Consider the following 20,104-nt stretch of genomic DNA (forward strand, 5'->3'; position numbering starts at 1 on the left):
TTTGTGATGTGTTCGTGCTGGCTCGTCAGTAGCTAGTTAGCAGCTAGTTAGCTTGTCACGGAGAAGTGTGGGTGTCGTTAAAACAAATATAGCGATGCTTTATTGTTCAAATGTTACAGTGAATGTTAAAATAATTCTGTAAAATGTTGAATGTCATTTATGCACTGTTTTCTAATGTATATATATATTGTTAAGCAAGATGTAAGAGGGTCTAGTGTGAGCTTGTTATTATTTTTTTCTTTTCCGATCCGACTGTTGAAGGAGAAGGACGTCATAAGTCAGCTCCTTATGAGTGGAAATATTTCAGTGGACTTTTTATGGTGGTGTCTGACACTCATTGTATATTCACATTAGGAGAAGGACGTCACATAGCGCGGCTGGTGTGTGTGTGTGCGTCGAGAGAGAGAGAGAGCGAGCGAGCGAGGAAAAGCGCTGTACCTGAGCGAAGAGGGACGGAGTCACCCTGCAAGGAGGGGAAGAAGATTGTGGCCAAGCTACAGGCGGGATTCTGAACTTCAGGCCTGGGTTCTGGATGAACGTCGGTTGCTCACCCAGTAAGATTTTTCCTACACCAAGGATTTCCACGGAGTTCAAAATATTTTTTTTTTAGCTCAACATTAACTGCACTAATAAATTAGTGGGCAGAGTATTTTTTTTTATTACTATCATTTCTGTTGGGGAAGTTTTGTACAAGTTGCCAACTGTTTTTTTTTTTTTATTTAATCTATGTATCTATATATATATTTTTTTTGCAAATAATAATTTTGATATCAAAAAGACAATACAATTGTGTGAGTTTCTTTGTGTGAAGTCAATCATTCTCCATAGTCAAAGAGATATCAGTTATGTAGTTCACTCAATTCATAACTGTGTCCTCTTTAAGAAAATCTCGAACCAGGACACACATTTTTATTCTATTTCAAGTGGTGATCCCAGACCCTTAGTTTTTTTTGTTTTAACATATTTACATGGAAGTATTACGGGTTAAAGTATAACCCGGTTACACATGCACAAAACGAAGCGTTCTGAAAGGGGCGGGTTTAGCAGGTTTATTGAACTGCTATGATGCTTCATCCTTATGGTATTTTGACCAAAGCATGTCACTGACATGTTCATTAGGACACCAGGGAACTATTTTAATGGGGGAAATAGGGTATAATGTTCGTTTCAATTTTATAAAGTGTAACAGTATTGTATTTTTGAATGAATGACTGTATATTATTGTCATACAGGAAAGAGATTTGTTTTATTTTATTTCAGTGACCTCTGACCTTTGGCATGTGGCTTAAACTTATAACGGACTGTTTAGTTTTTAAAGGGTTTGCCTCTGGAAAACTTTTGATCTAATATGCTATAATGATTTGGGAGAAACCCCAATGACATCACAGAAAAAATATCCAGATATAGATCGAGTATCGCCATTCAACTAAAAAATATAACTTTTAGTCCATATCGCCCAGCCCTAATGTCCATGACAGACACTAGAGTTGAAATACTTAAAATGAACATGATGAAGTCAGAAACATCGACGTCGTCTACGCGGTTAACGAAACATGGTGATTTCTCATGTGCTGTTTACGGTTACACGTCTTTGTGAATCTTTCCCCACAGACGTCACAAACACGCGGTTTCTCTCCTTTGTGAATTCTCATGTGGATGTTGAGAGAATGTTTGTGAGTGAATTTCTTCCCACAGACGTCACAGTGAAACGGTTTTTCTCCGGTGTGGAGCCTCATGTGGCTCTTCAGGTTACAACTGATTGTGAATCTTTTCCCACAGACGTCACAGCGACACGGTTTCTCTCCCGTGTGGACCACCATGTGTCTCTTGAGAGTGGACTTCTCTTTGAATCTTTTCCCACAGACGTCACAGCGACAGGGTTTCTCCTCAGTGTGGACCATCATGTGTCTTTTAAGAATAGACTTCTGTGTAAATCTTTCCCCACAAACATCACAGCTGCACGGTTTCTCTCCGCTGTGGACCACCATGTGTCTCTTTAGAGTGGACTTCTCTTTAAATCTTTTCCCACACATATCACATCTGTAGGGTTTCTCTTCTGTGTGGACCATCATGTGTCTCTTGACGTCACTTTTCTTTGTAAATCTTTTCCCACAAACATCACAGCGACACGGTTTCTCTCCGGTGTGGATCATCATGTGCGTCTTGAGAGCACTCGTCTGTTTAAAGGTTTTCCCACAGAATTCACAGCCACAGGGTCTCTCACCTGTATGAATTCTCATGTGGATCTTGAGAGAACACCTCTGTGTGAATCTTTTCCCACAAACATCACAGCTGCACGGTTCCTCGTCTGAATGGACCACCATGTGTCGTTTAAGATTAGACTTTTTTGTAAAGGTTTTCCCACACGTGTCACAGCCACACTGTCTCTCTCCTGTATGAACGCTCATGTGGATCTTCAGAGAACCCTGATGTGAAAATCTTTTCCCACAGACGTCGCAGCTACAGGATTCCTCTTCTGAATGGATTACTGTGTGTCGGCTCAGATTAGACTTCTTTGTGAATCTTTTCCCACAGACGTCGCAGACAAACGGTTTCTCTCCTGTAGAAACTCTCTGTTTGTGTCTGTGAGGCTGACGTTGGTCAGGAGCTCTGGTCTCCTCCAAACCATCGTCCTCACTGTCTTCAGTCTCAGACGAGTCTGAAGTCTCGTTGTCTTCTTTGTCGGAGTGAAGATGATCATCTCCATCAGTGTCTGGAGGCTCCGCCTCACTGCTGTCCTCAGGTTGACTTCGATGAAGCTGTGAGGACTGAGGTTCGTCCTCATCGTCTTCCGTCTTCACGTGGACGATAGAGAGCGAGAACTTGTTGCCATGGACCTCCTGATTGGTCCAGAGATCTTCCTGTTCCTCTTTGATGTCAGGACTCTCTGGGTCATCTTCAGTTTTCACTTGAACAACAGTGAGTGAGAACTTTCCATCATCAGCCTCCTCCGTGTCATGAAGCTGCTCTTCCTCCTGATTGGTCCACAGATCTTCCTGTTCCTCTTTGATGTGAGGATTCTCTGGCTCCTCCTGATCTGGACGGGTCATCATCTCAGTGTGAAGCTCTTCTTTGATCAGCAGCCGATGTTGGACATCTGCAGGAGACAAACACACACACACACACACACACAGGAAATAAAAACACCGAGAAAAAAAACACCTGCTGTTTTTCACCAGTCACAAGTGAAGAAGAGAAACATCTCAGTGAAACTCAACAAAATCCATTTTCTTGTATCAACACTCTTCAAGAAACAATGGCCTGGATGAACCTTAACAGGATTATTCTCAGATTGGAATATTAGCTAAAATGAGCTATTATTAGCTCATATTAGCTCACCCCAAACATCTAAAAGAAGAAGACGTAGAAGGTTATTACATTACATTACATTACATGTCATTTAGCAGACGCTTTTATCCAAAGCGACTTACAAAAGTGCATTTAAACATTTGGGTACAAATAAGAGCTAGAAGTAAGTAAGAGCTTCAAGTAGAACAAACTATGAAGTGCTAGTCATAAGTGCAATACAAGTTTTTTTTTTGTTTTGTTTTGTTTTGGGTTTTTTTTCCGTCTTAGTCGAGGTAGAGTCGGAAGAAATGTGTTTTTAGTCGGCGTCGGAAGATGTGGAGGCTTTCAGCTGTCCGGATGTCGATGGGGAGATCGTTCCACCATTTGGGAGCAAGGACAGTGAACAGTCTCGAGTTCTGCGAGTGCCTCTGCGATCCTCTCAGTGAGGGGGCAGCGAGCCGGTTTGTCGATGCAGAGCGGAGTGGGGTGTAGGTTTTGATCAAAAGAAATTCAGTCTTGTCGAGATTGAGTTTCAGGTGATGGTCAGACATCCACTGAGAGATGTCGGTCAGACAAGCGGAGATCCGTTCTGCTACATGTGTGTCGGAGCTGGGAAAAGAGAGAATGAGTTGGGTGTCATCGGCGTAGCTGTGATAGGAAAAACCATGAGAGCGAATAACCGAACCAAGAGAGTTGGTGTATAGAGAGAAGAGGAGAGGGCCTAAGACAGAACCCTGAGGGACCCCAGTAGCTAGAGGACAGGGTTCCGACACGGATCCTCTCCAGGTTACTCTGTATGTTCGGTTTTGAAGATAGGACGAGAGTAGGGTAAGTGCAGAGCCTGAGACACCTAGTTCTTGAAGGGAGGAAGTAAGGATCTGGTGGTTAACTGTGTCAAACGCTGCAGAAAGGTCCAAGAGGATGAGCACAGAGGAGAGAGAGGCAGCCCTGGCAGTGTGGAGTTGCTCAGTGACAGCAAGAAGTGCAGTTTCGGTCGAGTGACCTGCTTTAAAACCAGACTGAAGAGGATCAAGAAGGTTGTTCTGGTGAAGGTAGGAGGAGAGTTGATTAAAGATAGCGCGCTCCAGAGTTTTGGAGAGAAAAGGAAGAAGAGAGACAGGTCTGTAGTTATTTACTTCAGACGGGTCAAGGGTGGGTTTTTTAAGGAGGGGGGTCACTCTGGCCTCTTTAAGAGAGTCCGGAAAGCAACCAGATGATAGAGATGTGTTAATGAGGTGGGTGAGGAAAGGAAGAAGATCAGAAGCAATTGACTGAAGAAGGTGAGAGGGGATAGGGTCAAGGGGGCAGGAGGTGGGGCGGGCAGAGGTTATTAGGGAAAGAACTTGATCCTGAGATAGAGGGGAGAAAGAGGATAGAGAAGGAGCTGAATGTGTGGTTGGTAGAGTGGTGAGATCAGGAGGTGGGGTTGAGAAAGAAGAGTGAATGTCATCTACTTTTTTTGTGAAGTAGTTGACAAAGTGAATTGGTAGAAGGGAAGAAGGAGGAGGGGGGTGGGGGATCAAGGAGGTTAGAGAAGATAGAGAAAAGTTTTTTGGGGTTAGAGAAAGAGGATTGAATTTTAGTCTGATAGAAAGATTGTTTGGCTGCAGAGATAGAGGCAGTGAAGGTGGAGAGAAGAGAGTGATAGGAAAGTAGGTCATCAGGGTGTTTTGATTTCCTCCATTTTCTTTCTGCTGCCCGTATCGTGGCTCTCTCAGCACGCACTGAGTCCGACAACCACGGGGCTGGGGAGGACTTACGAACCCGCCGGGAAGTAAGAGGACAGAGAGAGTCAAGAGAGGATGACAGAGTAGAGAGGAAGGTGTCTGTGGCAGAGTTGGGATGCATGAGGGAGAAGGAGTCAGCTGAAGGAAGTGCTGATAGAACAGTTGAGGAGAGAGAGGAGGGAGAGAGAGAGCGAATGTTGCGACGGACAAGTGCAATATCTGATGAGATGAGATCATCAGATTGGGAGAGTGGGAGAGAGTAGGAAATGAAGAAATGATCAGAGACATGAAGTGGGGTTACCTTGAGGACGGAGGTGGAGCAGTTTCTGGTGAAGATGAGGTCAAGGTGGTTGCCAGCTCTGTGAGTCGGTGGAGAAGGAGCAAGTGAGAGAGAAAGAGATGAAAGAAGAAGAAGTAGATCAGATGACTTCTCTGACTGGATGTTGAAGTCACCAAGAAGAACAAGTGGTGGACCATTTTCAGGGATGTTTGAGAGGAGGACATCTAGTTCCTCCAAAAAGTGTCCCAATGGGCCTGGTGGACGGTAGATGACAACAATGATGAGTTTTACTGGGTGAGTTATAGTTACAGCATGAAATTCAAACGACTGTGAAGAGAAGTGAGGCAGTGGGTAAAGAGTGAAAGTCCAGTTGGGGTTGATGAGCAGACCTGTCCCGCCACCTCTTCCAGTGGATCTGGGTGTGTGGGTGGAGGAGAGAGCCACAGGGGTGGCTGTGTTGGAGGGTGTTATCCAAGTCTCAGTGAGAGCAAGGAAGTCCAGACATTGCTCAGTAGCAAAGCCAGAGATGAACTCAGTCTTGCGGGTAGCTGACTGGCAGTTCCACAGGCCCCCTGCAACAAGATGTTGGATGTGTGTGGAGCGGGTGGGATAGATAAGTGAGGAAAGGTTACGGTGGTGCTGTGAGTGATTGTGAGGTTTGTAATATCTATGAGAAGAGACATGAACAGGAATGGAAAAAAGGCACATATGTGAAAAAGTAGACAAAACACTTGCAGACAGGTACTTAGCCTCATTAGCCTCCTTGTTAGACTCCGGTTTAGACTCCTTTGTCTTTGTCTTCCTGAGTCTTGACTCCGGTTTAGACTCCTTTGTCTTTGTCTTCCTGAGTCTTGACTCCGGTCTAGACTCCTTTGTCTTTGTCTTCCTGAGTCTTCGTCTAAGGAGTCTGCCGCTGAAGCTGCCGCTTCAAAGTGGGTGCTGCTTTTTAAAAGACACCTGATTAGGTGCTGATTGATTGCAGCTGAGTGGCCACTCCCTCTAGCCAATGATACTTCAGTGAAGCTGATTAGGGGCTGATTGGTTACAGCTGTGTTGGCCACTCCCCTGTAGCCAGTGAAACTTCTCACCTGGTGATGGTGATGGCTCAATAGAAACTAGGTCAAAACAGCAACAATAACAACTTTGTCTTTGACCTAGCAGACAAAATATCTTAAACAACTTTCACCTTAACTAAACAGACGTCAAAAGTCACTAAAGTCAAGCAACACAGTTAGATAAAGTAGCAATTAATGAAATAGCAACCAAATAAGAAAGACCTACAGAAGTGATACTTAGCTTAATTCCAGTAGTCCTAAGAGATACCCAGATAGTCCAAATGCACACTTGAGGAGCTAAAAATGAGTAAGAGCTTTAAGTCTTCAAAGCATTAAAAAAAATGTTAGTTATAGTTAATTAGAACTTACACAATTACCTTAAAGAGTTTCCCACAAATGTTAAAGAACTTTAAGTTTCTTTGACTCAAGATGCAGCAATAATAATAACAATAACATTAATAATAATGTTATTATTATTATTGTTATTAATAATTATAATAATAATAAAAATAAACAATAATAAATTGTTTTTCTGATTAAAAAAAGCTCGGCTGGAGAAAAATTAAGTTAAAATTAGCCTAACTATGACCAGTGAGCTAAGCTATCAGGAGGAAGGACGTGTTTTCTTTAACAAAACAAAAAGTAAGAATAACTTCTAAATAACAGACTGTAGCATTAACATTCATCCACGTTCACCCTCATTCAGTCACATTCACCCTCATTCAGCCACATTCACCCTCATGCCAACCACATAAACAAACAGCATTTAAATAAAAACATTATGTATAAACTAATAAACTAAATATGAATCACGTGATCATCACAAATCTTTGTTAATAAAGTTTTGAACAGAACAAACAATTAGATAAGTGATAATCAACAAATGATGACGTCACAGTCAGTCCATGTTAGCAAACAAAATATGTTATCATTCAAATAGTCACCTGTAGAACAGTCCGCTAGAGGGCGTCTGTTTTCACGCAGCCGCTCCTGCTTCATCATTCTGTTCGTTAGCTTTGAGCCAAGCTAACGGCTAACACTGACCGGAAGTTCCTGTCCAGCTTCACCTATTCTGTTTACAGCAGCTGTGTGAGCTAGCCGAAGCTAACGGGAGCTAACAGAAGCCAACGCGCTCGATGCGGACCACATTCACCGATGCTAACGATGCTAGTGTTAGTCTGCATTAGCAGCGGTTCCGCATTTGAAAACGTGACGTAAATAAGTTAAAAAAAGCGTGACTTTAAAGACAGACTCGCTACAGTTTGTTGTTAGCATCATCCCGAGTAAACACGGAAGTGCCGTCCGCGCACATGCCCCCGCCCACAGCGAGGACGGAAACTCACCAGGGTCAAAAGTGAGTGAGTGTGGGTGTGTGTGTGAATGATTGAATGAATGAGTGAGTGTGTGTGTGTGTGTGTGTGAATGAGTGACTGAGTGTGTATGTGTGAATGAGTGACTGAGTGTGTATGTGAGTGAGTGAGAGAAGATTAAGCTGCTGGACCACATCAGTTAAAGGAGCACAGTGGCGACATCTAGTGGACAACTGGCCTCTGACCTGTGGTGGAAAACAGTTAAACACCAGTTTATTATATTAGTTTTATTTATTGGTTAAAAAGATCATTTTGTCACAGAAAAAAGGATCGTGATGCTTTTTTTCATACTTTTTGCCTGATTCCACATTCATTCATTCATCAAGACAGAAATAAAAACTTGATTTTGAGTTTTCTTGCATCTACTTTTCATTTTTATTCATTTATTTTTCTCTTTTTACTGATAATTTTATCTTTAGTTTACTTTTTCTTATGTTCTCCTGTTTATCAACTTTAGATTTGTTTTGTACTCTCACACGTCCACACTGATACATCCGTCCCTTTATTTGTAAATCAATGTTATTTTTGAAGTGTAACAGGGTTTAAGAATCACTGACGCGACACAGCTTTACAACAAAACATCCCATAATTCTGATCCTTGTTTGTTTGTTTTCATCTAAAAGAAGGTTTTCAAATGTTTTTGTCTTACAAATCTCCAACGGTCAACACAGAATGTTCTTCATCACTGATCAAACATTTATCAAGGTTTCATAATCACATGAATAATCCAGATTCAGGACTTTTCTCCTGTGTGAAGTTTCATGTGCATCTTCAGAGAATTCTTCTGTTTAAACTTTTGCCCACAAACATCGCAGCGACACGGTTTCTCTCCCGTGTGAACCCTCAGGTGTTTCTTAACGTCACTCTTTAATGGGAATCTTTTCCCACAGATGTCACAGCTACACGGTTTCTCTTCTGTATGAACCATCACGTGTCTCTTAAGGATAGATTTCTGTCGGAATCGTTTCCCACAAACATCGCAGCTGTGTGGTTTCTCTCCTGTATGAAGTCTCATATGCACCTCGAGAGAATTCTTCTGTTTCATTCTTTCCCCACAGACGTCACAGCTGAACGGCTTCTCTCCAGTGTGGATCATCATGTGTCTCTTAAGATTGCACTTTGCTGTGAATCTGCTTCCACAGACGTCACAGCCGTACGGTTTCTCTCCTGTATGAATTCTCGCATGCTTCTTCAGAAAACTTGCCTGTGTAAATTTTTCCCCACAAACATCACAGCTGAACGGTTTCTCTCCGGTGTGGACAACCATGTGTCTCTTAACATCACTCTTTGTCATAAATCTTTTCCCACAGACATCACAGATGTATGGTTTCTCTCCTGTGTGGATCAGCATATGCACATCAAGAGTACCTTTCTGTGTGAATCTTTTCCCACAAACGTGACAGTGAAACGGTTTCTCTCCAGTGTGGACCACCATGTGTCTCTTCAGAATTGACTTCTGTGTAAATCTTTCCCCACAAACATCACAGTGAAAGGGTTTCTCTCCAGTGTGGACCACCATGTGTCTCTTAACGTCACTCTTTGTTGTGAATCTTTTCCCACAGACGTCGCAGACAAACGGTTTCTCTCCTGTAGAAACTCTCTGTTTGTGTCCGTGAGGCTGACGTTGGTCAGGAGCTCTGGTCTCCTTCTCATAATCCTCACTGTCTTCAGTCTCACAGGATTCTGAAGTCTCGTGGTCTTCTTTATCAGAGTGAAGATGATCATCTCCATCAGTGTCTGGAGGCTCTGCCTCTCTGCTGTCCTGAAGCTGTGAGGACTGAGGTTCGTCCTCATCGTCTTCCGTCTTCACGTGGACGATAGAGAGCGAGAACTTGTTGCCATGGACCTCCTGATTGGTCCAGAGATCTTCCTGTTCCTCTTTGATGTCAGGACTCTCTGGGTCATCTTCAGTTTTCACTTGAACAACAGTGAGTGAGAACTTTCCATCATCAGCCTCCTCCGTGTCATGAAGCTGCTCTTCCTCCTGATTGGTCCAGAGATCTTCCTGTTCCTCTTTAATGTGAGGATTATCTGGCTCCTCCTGATCTGGACGGGTCATCATCTCAGTGTGAAGCTCTTCTTTGATCAGCAGCAGATGTTGGACGTCTGCAGGAGACAAACACACACACACACACACACACACAGTGTATAAATGTGTTAACATGTATGAACCCAAAACTGCATTTTTTTCAATCCAAACATGAACTATTTACGTCTATAAAATATAAACTGTAGCTAACGCGTTGTCTGTGACGCGACATCAATGTGTGAAATGTATTTTTGTTTCCCACAAAACTGTGAAAATAAAAATAAAAATGTTCTACGACTGTTTTTTTAAATCAGTGCATGATCAATAACTCAATAAAATATGATCAATAAAAATGTTTCATGATCACAATTCACAATTCAACTTCAGTCATCAGTTATTGAACTACACAAATCTGATTGTGACGATAAAACAGTGTTTTCCATAAAATAATTAAAAAACTAAATGTCAAATTCAAAGTTTTTTAGTTTTAAAAAAAACCTGTTTCTGTCATTTTGCAGCTTCTTAGATGTGAACATTTTCTGCTTTTTTGCTCCATAAAAAATGGATCATTCAAATTGAATCATTTTGTGTTTGTGGACAAAAACATCATCATTTCCAGAGTTTGACAAACATCGATTTATGAACCAAACTAATTGATTACCGATTCTAATCTTTAGTTGCACATCTACAGCATTTATTAAATGTCACCTTTGAAAGAAAAAAATAACATTCAACAAAAATAATCAAAAAAATTAATGAAATGAATAACATGCTGGTCATTAAATGTTTTATAATTATATATAAGTATTAGGTTTGTATCGTAATACTGTAAATAATAACTGTGTACTTGTACACAGGCTGTCATTGTTTACCTTGTTTTCATTGGTTGTTTAAAAGTCTTTATTCTTATTTCTACTTTGTTGTGACAGTGAAAATGTTCCCACGCGGGACGATCTTATCGTATTGTGTCACCTGTTGAAGAGTCCGCTAAAGGGCGTCTGTCTCCAGGCAGCCTCTCCTGGTTCTGTCGTTAGCTGTTAACCGCGCTAGCTGCTAACAGCTGTTGCTTCGCACACTGGTCTAAGCTAACAGGAGCTAACAGACTGAGCTAGCGCGATCAGACGGAAGCTAACGCGCTTAGACTTCACATACCAATGTAAGCTAGCATGAGCTAACAGGAGCTGCTATGAACTGAAGTGAATCAACAAGAGTTAGCCGAACTAACGGGAGCTAACGCGCTCGGCGCGGGGCACAGACGCCGATGCTAACAGTGTTAGCCTGCATTAGCCGCGGCTCTGTATTTGAATGAGATGAAAATGTGACGTAAATAAAAACGAGACTTTAAGAAAAGACTCGCTACAGTTTGTTGTTAGCAACAAGACTAGCATCATCCCGAGTAAACGAGAAGGGTCTAGCTGCAGAGCAGACCACTCGACGACACACCCCCTCACACTCTACGACACACCCCCTCACACACTACACGACACTCTGATTGGGTTACAGAAGAGACTGCGTCTGAAACGTGATGACGTTTACTAACGTGATAACGTCTACTTTTATTGAAACTTTATTTACACACGCGTATTTCACAGACACTTGTTGACAAGAGACTTTTATCCCGGTGTGCGACAGGAATAGAGAAGAATAAACATGAACACAGAAATGTTCTTTCTGTACAATTTGTGAATAATTAGTGTCACTTAAACTATGTAAACTATGAAATGTTATAGCCAAACTGCTAAAATATATAAATGCCGATTGGAAACAGGCACGCAGTTCTTTCAACATCTAATTATCACGTTTACACAATATAGTATCATGTTTATGTGATACAATTATCATGTTGATACAATATAGTATCACGTTTATGTGAGACAATTATCACGTTGATATTATATAGTATCACGTTTATATCATTATCACATTGATGCAATATAGTATCACGTTTATGTGATACAATTATCACGTTGATATTATATAGTATCACGTTTATGTGATACAATTATCACGTTGATACAATATAGTATCACGTTTATATCATTATCACGTTGATACAATATAGTATCACGTTTATATCATTATCACGTTGATACAATATAGGCTTATATCATTATCACGCTGATACAATATAGTATCATCGCTAGTTACACGTGATACAAGTATTGATGTTGATACAATATAGTATCACGTTTATGTGATACAATTATCATGTTGATACAATATAGTATCACGTTTATGTGAGACAATTATCACGTTGATACAATATAGTATCACCAGCCAGTTGGACATCAGTAGGTATTTTGATGATCGTAAAACAAATGCACTGAAACCCTTGATTCTGAAGTTGCATAACTTTCAAATCCATGTAATGAATACAAGTAATGAATGATATATCGTTTTTATTTGTATTTGCATAGCAGACAATTAACTATTTACATTTTTCAAAAGGTTGTCAGGGATTACAGGCGCCTAACGACAAAGTCCTCACTCGCTAAGGCTTTCCAGTTTGAGCCTTGCTTCCTTGGACATGTGGCTCTGAAGCGGTTATCTCGCTGATGAGACAAAATAATGAAGTCATTAATGACACTCACATACATTATGGGATATAAACTGTTGTGAAAATTGGATTAACAGTTTCCTAAATGATCAGTTTACCTGGAGTCAAACTCAGTTCCACATGTGTCCATGTCTTTGTCTTTGTCCAGGGAGATGGAGAGTACAGCTGCAGGGACATCAATCAACGATTAAGATTTAAGATTGTGTTGGACAGTGAGTGTGTGTTAAAAGGAGACATATGCAGTCATATAAAACATGTAGTGTCAGTGTCTGATATCTCACCTCTGTATGATTGAAGCCACAGGATCGGCAGACTTCTTATCTGTCTGTGGACTTTCAACCACTCCAGACAAGAAGTGCATCACCTGGTCCATCATCTTCAAAAAGACTGAAGACCCTGTCCTCCTTCTTGGCCCAGGGAGACACAATGTTGCCTGTGATGATTTTCTTTCCATGAGTATTTGCACTTCCTCTCTTTGAAGACGTGTCCTCTTGTCTGGCCACAGTAACATCACTGCTCTAAATGGACACACACATAAGCCTGACTGAGAGAGTAAGGATCTGTGTGCTTGATGATGAGTGACAGAAAGTCTTTGCTGTAGGGACGGTCTTCAGTGTCCTCTGGCACCTGTAGACCATCATCACAATCACAATTGTTACATAATGTCTCAAATGCAAATGTCAACAACTTCCAAAAGAGATCCATGTTGAATTCAGAATGACACAGTACCATAGTAAACATACATGTTTCTTTCTGATGGTCTGCTGTGGACACCAGAGTCCTCGTGGACGCCGGAGTCACCGTGGACACCAGAGTCCTCGTGGACGCCGGAGTCACCGTGGTGCAGTAATATATATGGTTGCTGTCTTGCAGCAGAGTTTAAACTGACAGACAAAACATTTTTCACAAAGGCACAGTGATAATGGCTTTGCACTCAGTCCATTTATAGACACTGTATCCTTAAAGACAGACAGGAAAAGTGATTCATAAGTTTCAAGAAACACACAAAACAATAATTGTTCCATTTCTTCTTAATGAAGAGGTTCAAAGAACAATCACTATTATCAGTGACATCTATAAAAATGCAGGAATCTTGAAACTTTTTCTCAAAATAACCTACAGGGTAACAGTGGAAATTGGGCTACTGTGGGTCGAAGTCGAAGGAGGAGAGGAGGAAGGCGGGTTCAGAAAAAGAGAGAAAAGAGGAAAAGCAGTGTTGATTGACATGATGCAGAGAAGGAAGGTGGATATACTGTGTGTCCAGGAGACAGGAGAGTAGGGGTTATCCTAAAGGAGGAGATTGTTAGGAATGTCCTGGAAGTGAAAACCTTCAAGAAATTAAAAAACAAATTTAATCTGAAGGTGGAAGCACACACATACACTGTGTCTCCAAGCCACAGATTTTGTACGTAGAAACCTGCAAATCTGGATTCCTTTGCTTCTCCTATTTGGGTTTTTTTAGATTTCCCCTGACCCCTGACCCCACCTCCCTCTTGCCATTCTTTATTTTTTAGTTTGTGTCCTTCTTTTCTTTCTTTGCTAGCATAAAGTTAGCTTAGCAGCGATGGCTTCTCCCTCTCCCTCTCCTTCTGCTCTCTCCTGTGTTGTGTGCCACATATTTAGTTACTCCTCTGCCTCCTTTAGCGATAAAAGTACTTGTAAAAAGTGTAGCTTACTGGCTAGGGTGGAGGCGAGGCTTAGCGACCATAGAAGACCATTGCGCACCATAGAAGCTAAATCAGTGCAGCCGGGAGACAAACAGGGCAGCTGGGTGACTATAGTGTTAAGCCTAAGAGTCCTGTCCACCACCAACCTGTTCACACCTCAAACACGTTTTCCCCTCTCAGCACCACACACACACACACAGACTGAGAAACCAACTCTGGTAATTGGTGACTCCATCCTGAGGAACGTGAAAATAGCGACGCCAGCGACCACAGTCAGGTGTTTTCCCGGGGCCAGAGCGGGCGACATAGAGTCTTATCTGAAACTGCTGGCTACAGATAATCGTAAATTCAGTAAAGTTATTATTCACGTCGGCAGTAATGACACCCGATTACGCCAATCGGAGGTCACTAAAGTTAATGTTAAATCTGTGTGTAGGTATGCACAATCTATGTCTGACAACGTAATCTTCTCTGGTCCTTTGCCCAATGTAACCAGTGATGACATGTATAGCCGCATGTCGTCATTCAATCGCTGGCTGTCAAGGTGGTGTCCAGAAAACAACATTGGGTTTTTAGATAACTGGCAAAACTTCTGGGGGAAACCTGGTCTCATGAGGAGAGACGGCGTCCATCCCACTTTGGATGGAGCAGCTCTCTTATCTAGCAGCTTAGGGCATTTTATTAGAAACCCATGACAATCCAGAGCTGAGACCAGGACACAGAGTTGCAGTCTTTCATGCTTCTCTGTGCTTCTTTTCGAGCAGTCACCTATTAAAAACCCCATAGAGACTGTGTCTGCCCCTCGACCTACTAAAGTAAAAACTAAAGTAAATAAAGTAAATAAACCAATAACAAACAGAAGAGGAGTTAGACATTCTAACTTAATAAAGATTAATACCAACAATAAAATAGAGTCAAATAATACCACTTTCAAATGTGGACTATTAAATATAAGGTCTCTCTCCTCAAAATCTGTTTTAATAAATGATCTTATCTCTGACAATTGTATTGATTTATTCTGTGTAACTGAAACTTGGTTACATGAAGACGATTACGTCAGTCTAAATGAATCAACTCCACCCACTCATGCTAATACCCATATTCCTAGAAGCTCAGGCCGAGGAGGAGGAGTAGCAGCCATTTTTAATACTAGATTATTAATCAATCCCAAACCCAAACCAGGATATTCGTCGTTTGAAAGCCTTATTCTTAATCTATCTCATCCTAGTTGGAAATCACAGAAACCAATGATGATAGTCACAGTTTATCGTCCACCTGCACCTTATTCTGTCACGGGTTACCTGCTTAGGGACTGTTTTTTGTTTATTTTTCCTGTGTTGATCTGCCTTCACTAACTTTCTTGTCATTGCAGATCTTGTCACTCACGTCGGCCCTGCAATCACCTCATTCCACTCACCTGAGTCTCCCTGCCCACTTCCCTCATTATCCTCATCAGCCTCCCATTCATTCTCCCTTACAAATACAACCCATTCTCACTCACCCTCTGTCAGATCGTCATGCCACATGTCCTGCTCTCGTCCTGCCAGTTTTTGCTCTGCCTAAGACTTTAGCCTGCTACTTTTGCCAGAGGTTTTTCTGGACCTCCCTCCCTCAGTTAGTTTACACCTTTGTTCACTACTTTTTTTTTACTTTAAATAAAAACCTTTTTTTGGACACTTTAAATCGTGCTCTTGGGTTTAGTGTTTTCTCAGACATTACAGCACGATCTGAACAAGAAATGGACCCAGCCGATTCAGACCCAGTACAGCAAGAGCTGGTAACTCAAGCCGCTGCTATCTAATGTCAGAGGATTCAACTCAACTCGGTTACTGAGGGTCTTCAGGAGTTTGCCACTCGTCAGGATAGGGTTTTGGATTCCCTTCGTGAGCAGATCCCTCCTCTTCGAGCTCCAGCCCTCCTGTCCATCGGAGCGATCTCAAGTGGCGTTCATAATCTCCCAGCTCTCGGGTCGTGCCAGAGATTGGGGAACTGTGGAATGGGAAAGGCAGTCAGCTGTTTGCTCCTCCGTTCAGCTTTTCTCTGCTGAATTGAAAAAAGTTTTTGCTCACGCCACTCCAGGAAGAGAAGCGGTTAGAGGACTGCTCAACCTGGTTCAGGAGAAAAGGACTGTTGCAGTTGTTTCCATTGAGTTTCGCACCATAGCCGCTGAAAGTAAGTGGAACTCTGCTTCACTTTTTGATGCTTTTTATCATGGCCTCTCTGATGAGGTTAAAGATGAACTGGCCGCTCGAGACCCTCCCGGGGGTTTGGATGCCCTGATCGCTCTTGCCATTCGAGTGGCTGGGCGCCTCAGAGAGCGAAGAAAGGAGAGAGCCCCCTCAGCTACTCCCAGAGGTCCCCCACATCTGCCTGTTGTGGAACCTTGTCTGACTCTCTGGAACCAATGCAGTTGGGGCGGACTCGTCTCTCCCTGGAGGAACGTCAGCACCGCTGACGGGAGAGCCGATGTATGTACTGTGGCCAGGTCGGTCACTTTGTGGCTTCTTGCCCAGCAAAAGAACACGCTCACCAGTAATTCCAGGGGTGCTGGTGAGCCAAACCTCCAACCCGAGAATGCCCTCTCGTCCCCTGCACCATGGACCATTTTCTCTTTGTCCACTCCAGAAACCCAAACCATGGAGAAGTACATCATCAGCTCCTTGTCTGACTCTCTGGAACCAAGTACATCAAAAACTTGTTGGCAGCAGGCCTCATCCGCCCTTCTACGTCCCCTGCTGGGGCCGGATTCTTCTTTGTAGAGAAAAAGGACAAGATGCTGCGCCCCTGCATTGATTATCGAGGTCTGAACGACATAACCGTGAAGAACAGGTACCCTCTCCCACTCATCTCCTCTACTTTCGAACTTTTACAAGGGGCCACTGTGTTTTCCAAACTCGACCTTAAGAACGCATACCATCTGGTGCACATTCGAGAGGGGGATGAGTGGAAAACTGCCTTCAACACTCCTCGGGGTCATTATGAGTATCTTGTCATGCCCTTTGGACTCACTAATGCCCCTGCAGTTTTCCAGGGCCTAGTGAATGATGTGCTCAGGGACCTGTTTTCCTTTATTTGGACGATATTTTAATTTTTTCAAAGTCCAAACAGGAGCCTGTCCAGCATGTGCGGTGTGTTCTCCAGAGGCTCCTTCACATATAGTCTGTTCTGGAGAACAGACTATATGTGAAGGCCGAGAAATGTGTGTTTCATGTCTCCGAAGTGTCTTTTCTCGTCAAGGAGGGGAGCATCCAGATGGACCCCAGCAAAGTCAGTGCTGTCTTGGATTGGCCTCCTCCCACTTCCTGCAAGGAACTGCAACAATTCTTGGGCTTCGCCAATTTCTATCAGCGGTTCATCAGGAACTACAGTGCCGTGGCGGGGCCCCTCCCGGCTCTCACGTCAGTCAACTCCCCCTTCGTGTGGTCCCCTGAGGCAGAGAGGTCGTTTGGTGAGCTAAAACATTTATTTACAACTGCTCCGATACTCACCTTCCCTGACCCCTCACTTCAGTTTGTTGTGGAAGTGGATGCTTCTGGTTCTGGAGCAGGGGCTGTCCTCTCTCAGTGGTCCACCAAGGACCAAAAACTTCACCCCTGTGCCTTTTTTTTCCCACAAGTTATCTCCCACTGAGAGGAATGACGACATAGGGAACCGTGAACTGCTGGCCTTTAAGATGGCTTTGGAGGAATGGAGGCATTGGCTGGAAGGGGCGGAGCTGCCATTTGTGGTATGGACCAACCACAAGAATTTGGAAGTCTCGTCAGGCCAGGTGGGCCTTGTTCTTCAACCGGTTCAACTTCGTCCTCTCCTATCGCCCTATTCCACCCACAGTTGAACAGCCAAACTGAGCAGATGAATCAGGAGATGGAGACAGCTCTGCAGTGCCTCTCGTCCAACAACCCTTCCTCCTGGTCCAAACAGCTGCTGTGGGTGGAATATGCCCACAAAACCCTCCCAAGCTCCAGCACCGGACTTTCCCCCCTCCAGTGCTCTCAGGGGTATCAACCGCCACTGTTCCCGGAACAGGAGCAGGATGCCCAGGTTCCATCAGTCCAGGCCTTCATTCGCAGATGCTGCTGCACTTGGCTTCAAGCCCACTCCACTCTGCTTCGCACATCGGCCCGGGATCAGAGAGATGCCAATCGATGTCGCACTCCTGCTCCTCACTACACCCCCGGGCACAAAGTATGACTTTCAACCCGAGACCTGCCCTTAAGAGTGGAGTCCAGGAAGTTGGCTCCACAGTTCGTGGGCCCTTTCTCCATCGACAGAGTCATCAACCTGGCTGCTGTCCGACTCCGTCTGCCTCGCTCCATGAGGGTTCATCCCACCTTCCATGTTTCTCGATTAAAACCTGTCAAGGAGAGCCCACTTTACTACATTAGACTGTGTTGCCCCTCTGAAAAAGAAAGTGGTGAATCAGATGAGACGAGCACCATGGTTTAACTCCAATACTCGTGCTCTTAAACAGACGTTACGTAGATTAGAAAGAAAATGGCGTTCCAGTAACCTAGAGGAACTTCATATAGCCTGGAAAGATGGTTTTGTAGCTTACAAAAAAGCCCTACACAAAGCTAGAGTTGCCTATTATTCTTCTCTAATTGAAGAAAATAAGAATAATCATGTAGCCAGGCTGACACAGAGCCACAGCTCCACTGAACCATCTATTCCTTTAACACTGAGCAGTGATGACTTTATGAACGTCTTTGTGAATAAAATAACATCAATTAGAGAAAAAATGGATCATCTCCTCCCTCATATTGGGACTGACTCATCTTCTAGCACAAGAGCTTTAGAAGCACCAGGTGCACAGTTAGACAGTTTCTCCACTATAGATCTCCCTGAGTTAACATCATTAGTTTCATCATCTAAGCCATCAACCTGTCAGTTAGATCCTATCCCCACCAAACTGTTTAAAGATGTGTTTCCTTTAATTAACAACTCTATATTAACTCAAATTAATCTATCCTTATTAACTGGATATGTGCCCCAAACGTTTAAAGTAGCAGTTATTAAACCCCTTCTAAAAAAAGCGACCCTTGACCCAGATATTTTAGCTAATTACCGACCGATATCTAATCTTCCCTTTGTCTCTAAAATCTTAGAAAAGGCAGTTGCCAATCAATTATGTGAATATCTGCGCATTAATGGCCTGTTTGAAGATTTTCAGTCAGGTTTTAGATTAAACCATAGCACAGAAACAGCACAGTTAAAGTTAGTAACTCAGATAATGGTCTAGTTTCTTTACTTGTCCTGTTAGATCTCAATGAGGCCGGATGAAATAAATCAGGTTGTTCAACTCAAGGAATGTCTCAGAGACATTAAGTCCTGGATGACCTGTAACTTTCTACTTTTAAACTTTTATACTCGGCCCTAAACACCTCAGAGAAAAACTTTCCGATCATATTGTCACTTTAGATGACATCACCCTGGCTTCCAGTTCCACTGTGAGGAACCTTGGAGTTACTTTTGACCAGGAAATGTCATTTGATTCACACATAAAACTCATTTCCAGAACAGCCTTCTTACACCTGCGGAACATTATGAAAATTAGAAACATTCTGTCTTTACAGGACGCTGAAAAACTAGTTCATGCTTTTGTTAATCTAGATTAGATTACTGTAACTCCTTATTATCAGGATGTTCTAACAAGTCTGTTAGAATCCTTCAGTTCATTCAAAATGCTGCAGCACGAGTTCTGACAGGAACTAGAAAGAGAGACCATATAACTCCAGTGTTAGCTTCTCTACACTGGCTCCACCCACAGTTTAGAATTCAATTTAAAATCCTCCTCCTCACGTACAAAGCACTTAATGGTCACGCCCCTTCATACCTGAAAGACCTAGTCTTACCCTTATCACCCTAATAGACCACTTAGGTCACAAAATACAGGTTTACTTGTGGTTCCCAGAGTCTGTAAGAGCAGAATGGGAGGCAGAGCCTTTAGTTACCAGGCTCCTCCTCTCCTGTGGAACCAGCTTCCAATGACAGTTCAGGAGGTGGAGCCTCTCTCTGTATTTAAAGTAAAACTTAAAACTTTCCTTTTTGATAAAGCTTATAGTTAGAGCTGGTTCAGGGAAACCTGGACCATCTCTTAGTTCTGCTGCTATAGAACTAAACTGCTGGGGGAT

General features: G+C 42.9%; 1 protein-coding gene and 1 long non-coding RNA gene across 2 annotated transcripts in view; both read right to left on the reverse strand.

Moving 5' to 3' along the window:
- Positions 1–240: 240 nt before the first annotated feature.
- LOC122768151 (zinc finger protein 729-like) overlaps positions 241–20,104 on the reverse strand; it is a 41,317-nt gene continuing 21,453 nt past the window's right edge. Inside the window, exons 4-6 of the mRNA XM_044023970.1 lie at positions 8,457–9,495; positions 7,295–7,376; positions 241–3,097 (exon numbers count right to left, since the gene is read on the reverse strand). Of these exons, the coding sequence (XP_043879905.1) occupies positions 1,536–3,097; positions 7,295–7,376; positions 8,457–9,495 (2,683 nt within the window). The 3' untranslated portion in view covers positions 241–1,535. The remainder of the gene's footprint in view (positions 3,098–7,294; positions 7,377–8,456; positions 9,496–20,104) is intronic.
- LOC122770096 lies at positions 12,153–12,866 on the reverse strand. The gene is made up of 3 exons (XR_006360496.1): positions 12,588–12,866; positions 12,405–12,471; positions 12,153–12,301 (listed from the first exon to the last, which is right to left on the reverse strand). It is a non-coding gene; the product is annotated as an uncharacterized LOC122770096 (long non-coding RNA).

The sequence above is a fragment of the Solea senegalensis genome, linkage group LG1, assembly GCF_019176455.1.
Source record: "Solea senegalensis isolate Sse05_10M linkage group LG1, IFAPA_SoseM_1, whole genome shotgun sequence".
Lineage (NCBI taxonomy): Eukaryota > Metazoa > Chordata > Actinopteri > Pleuronectiformes > Soleidae > Solea > Solea senegalensis.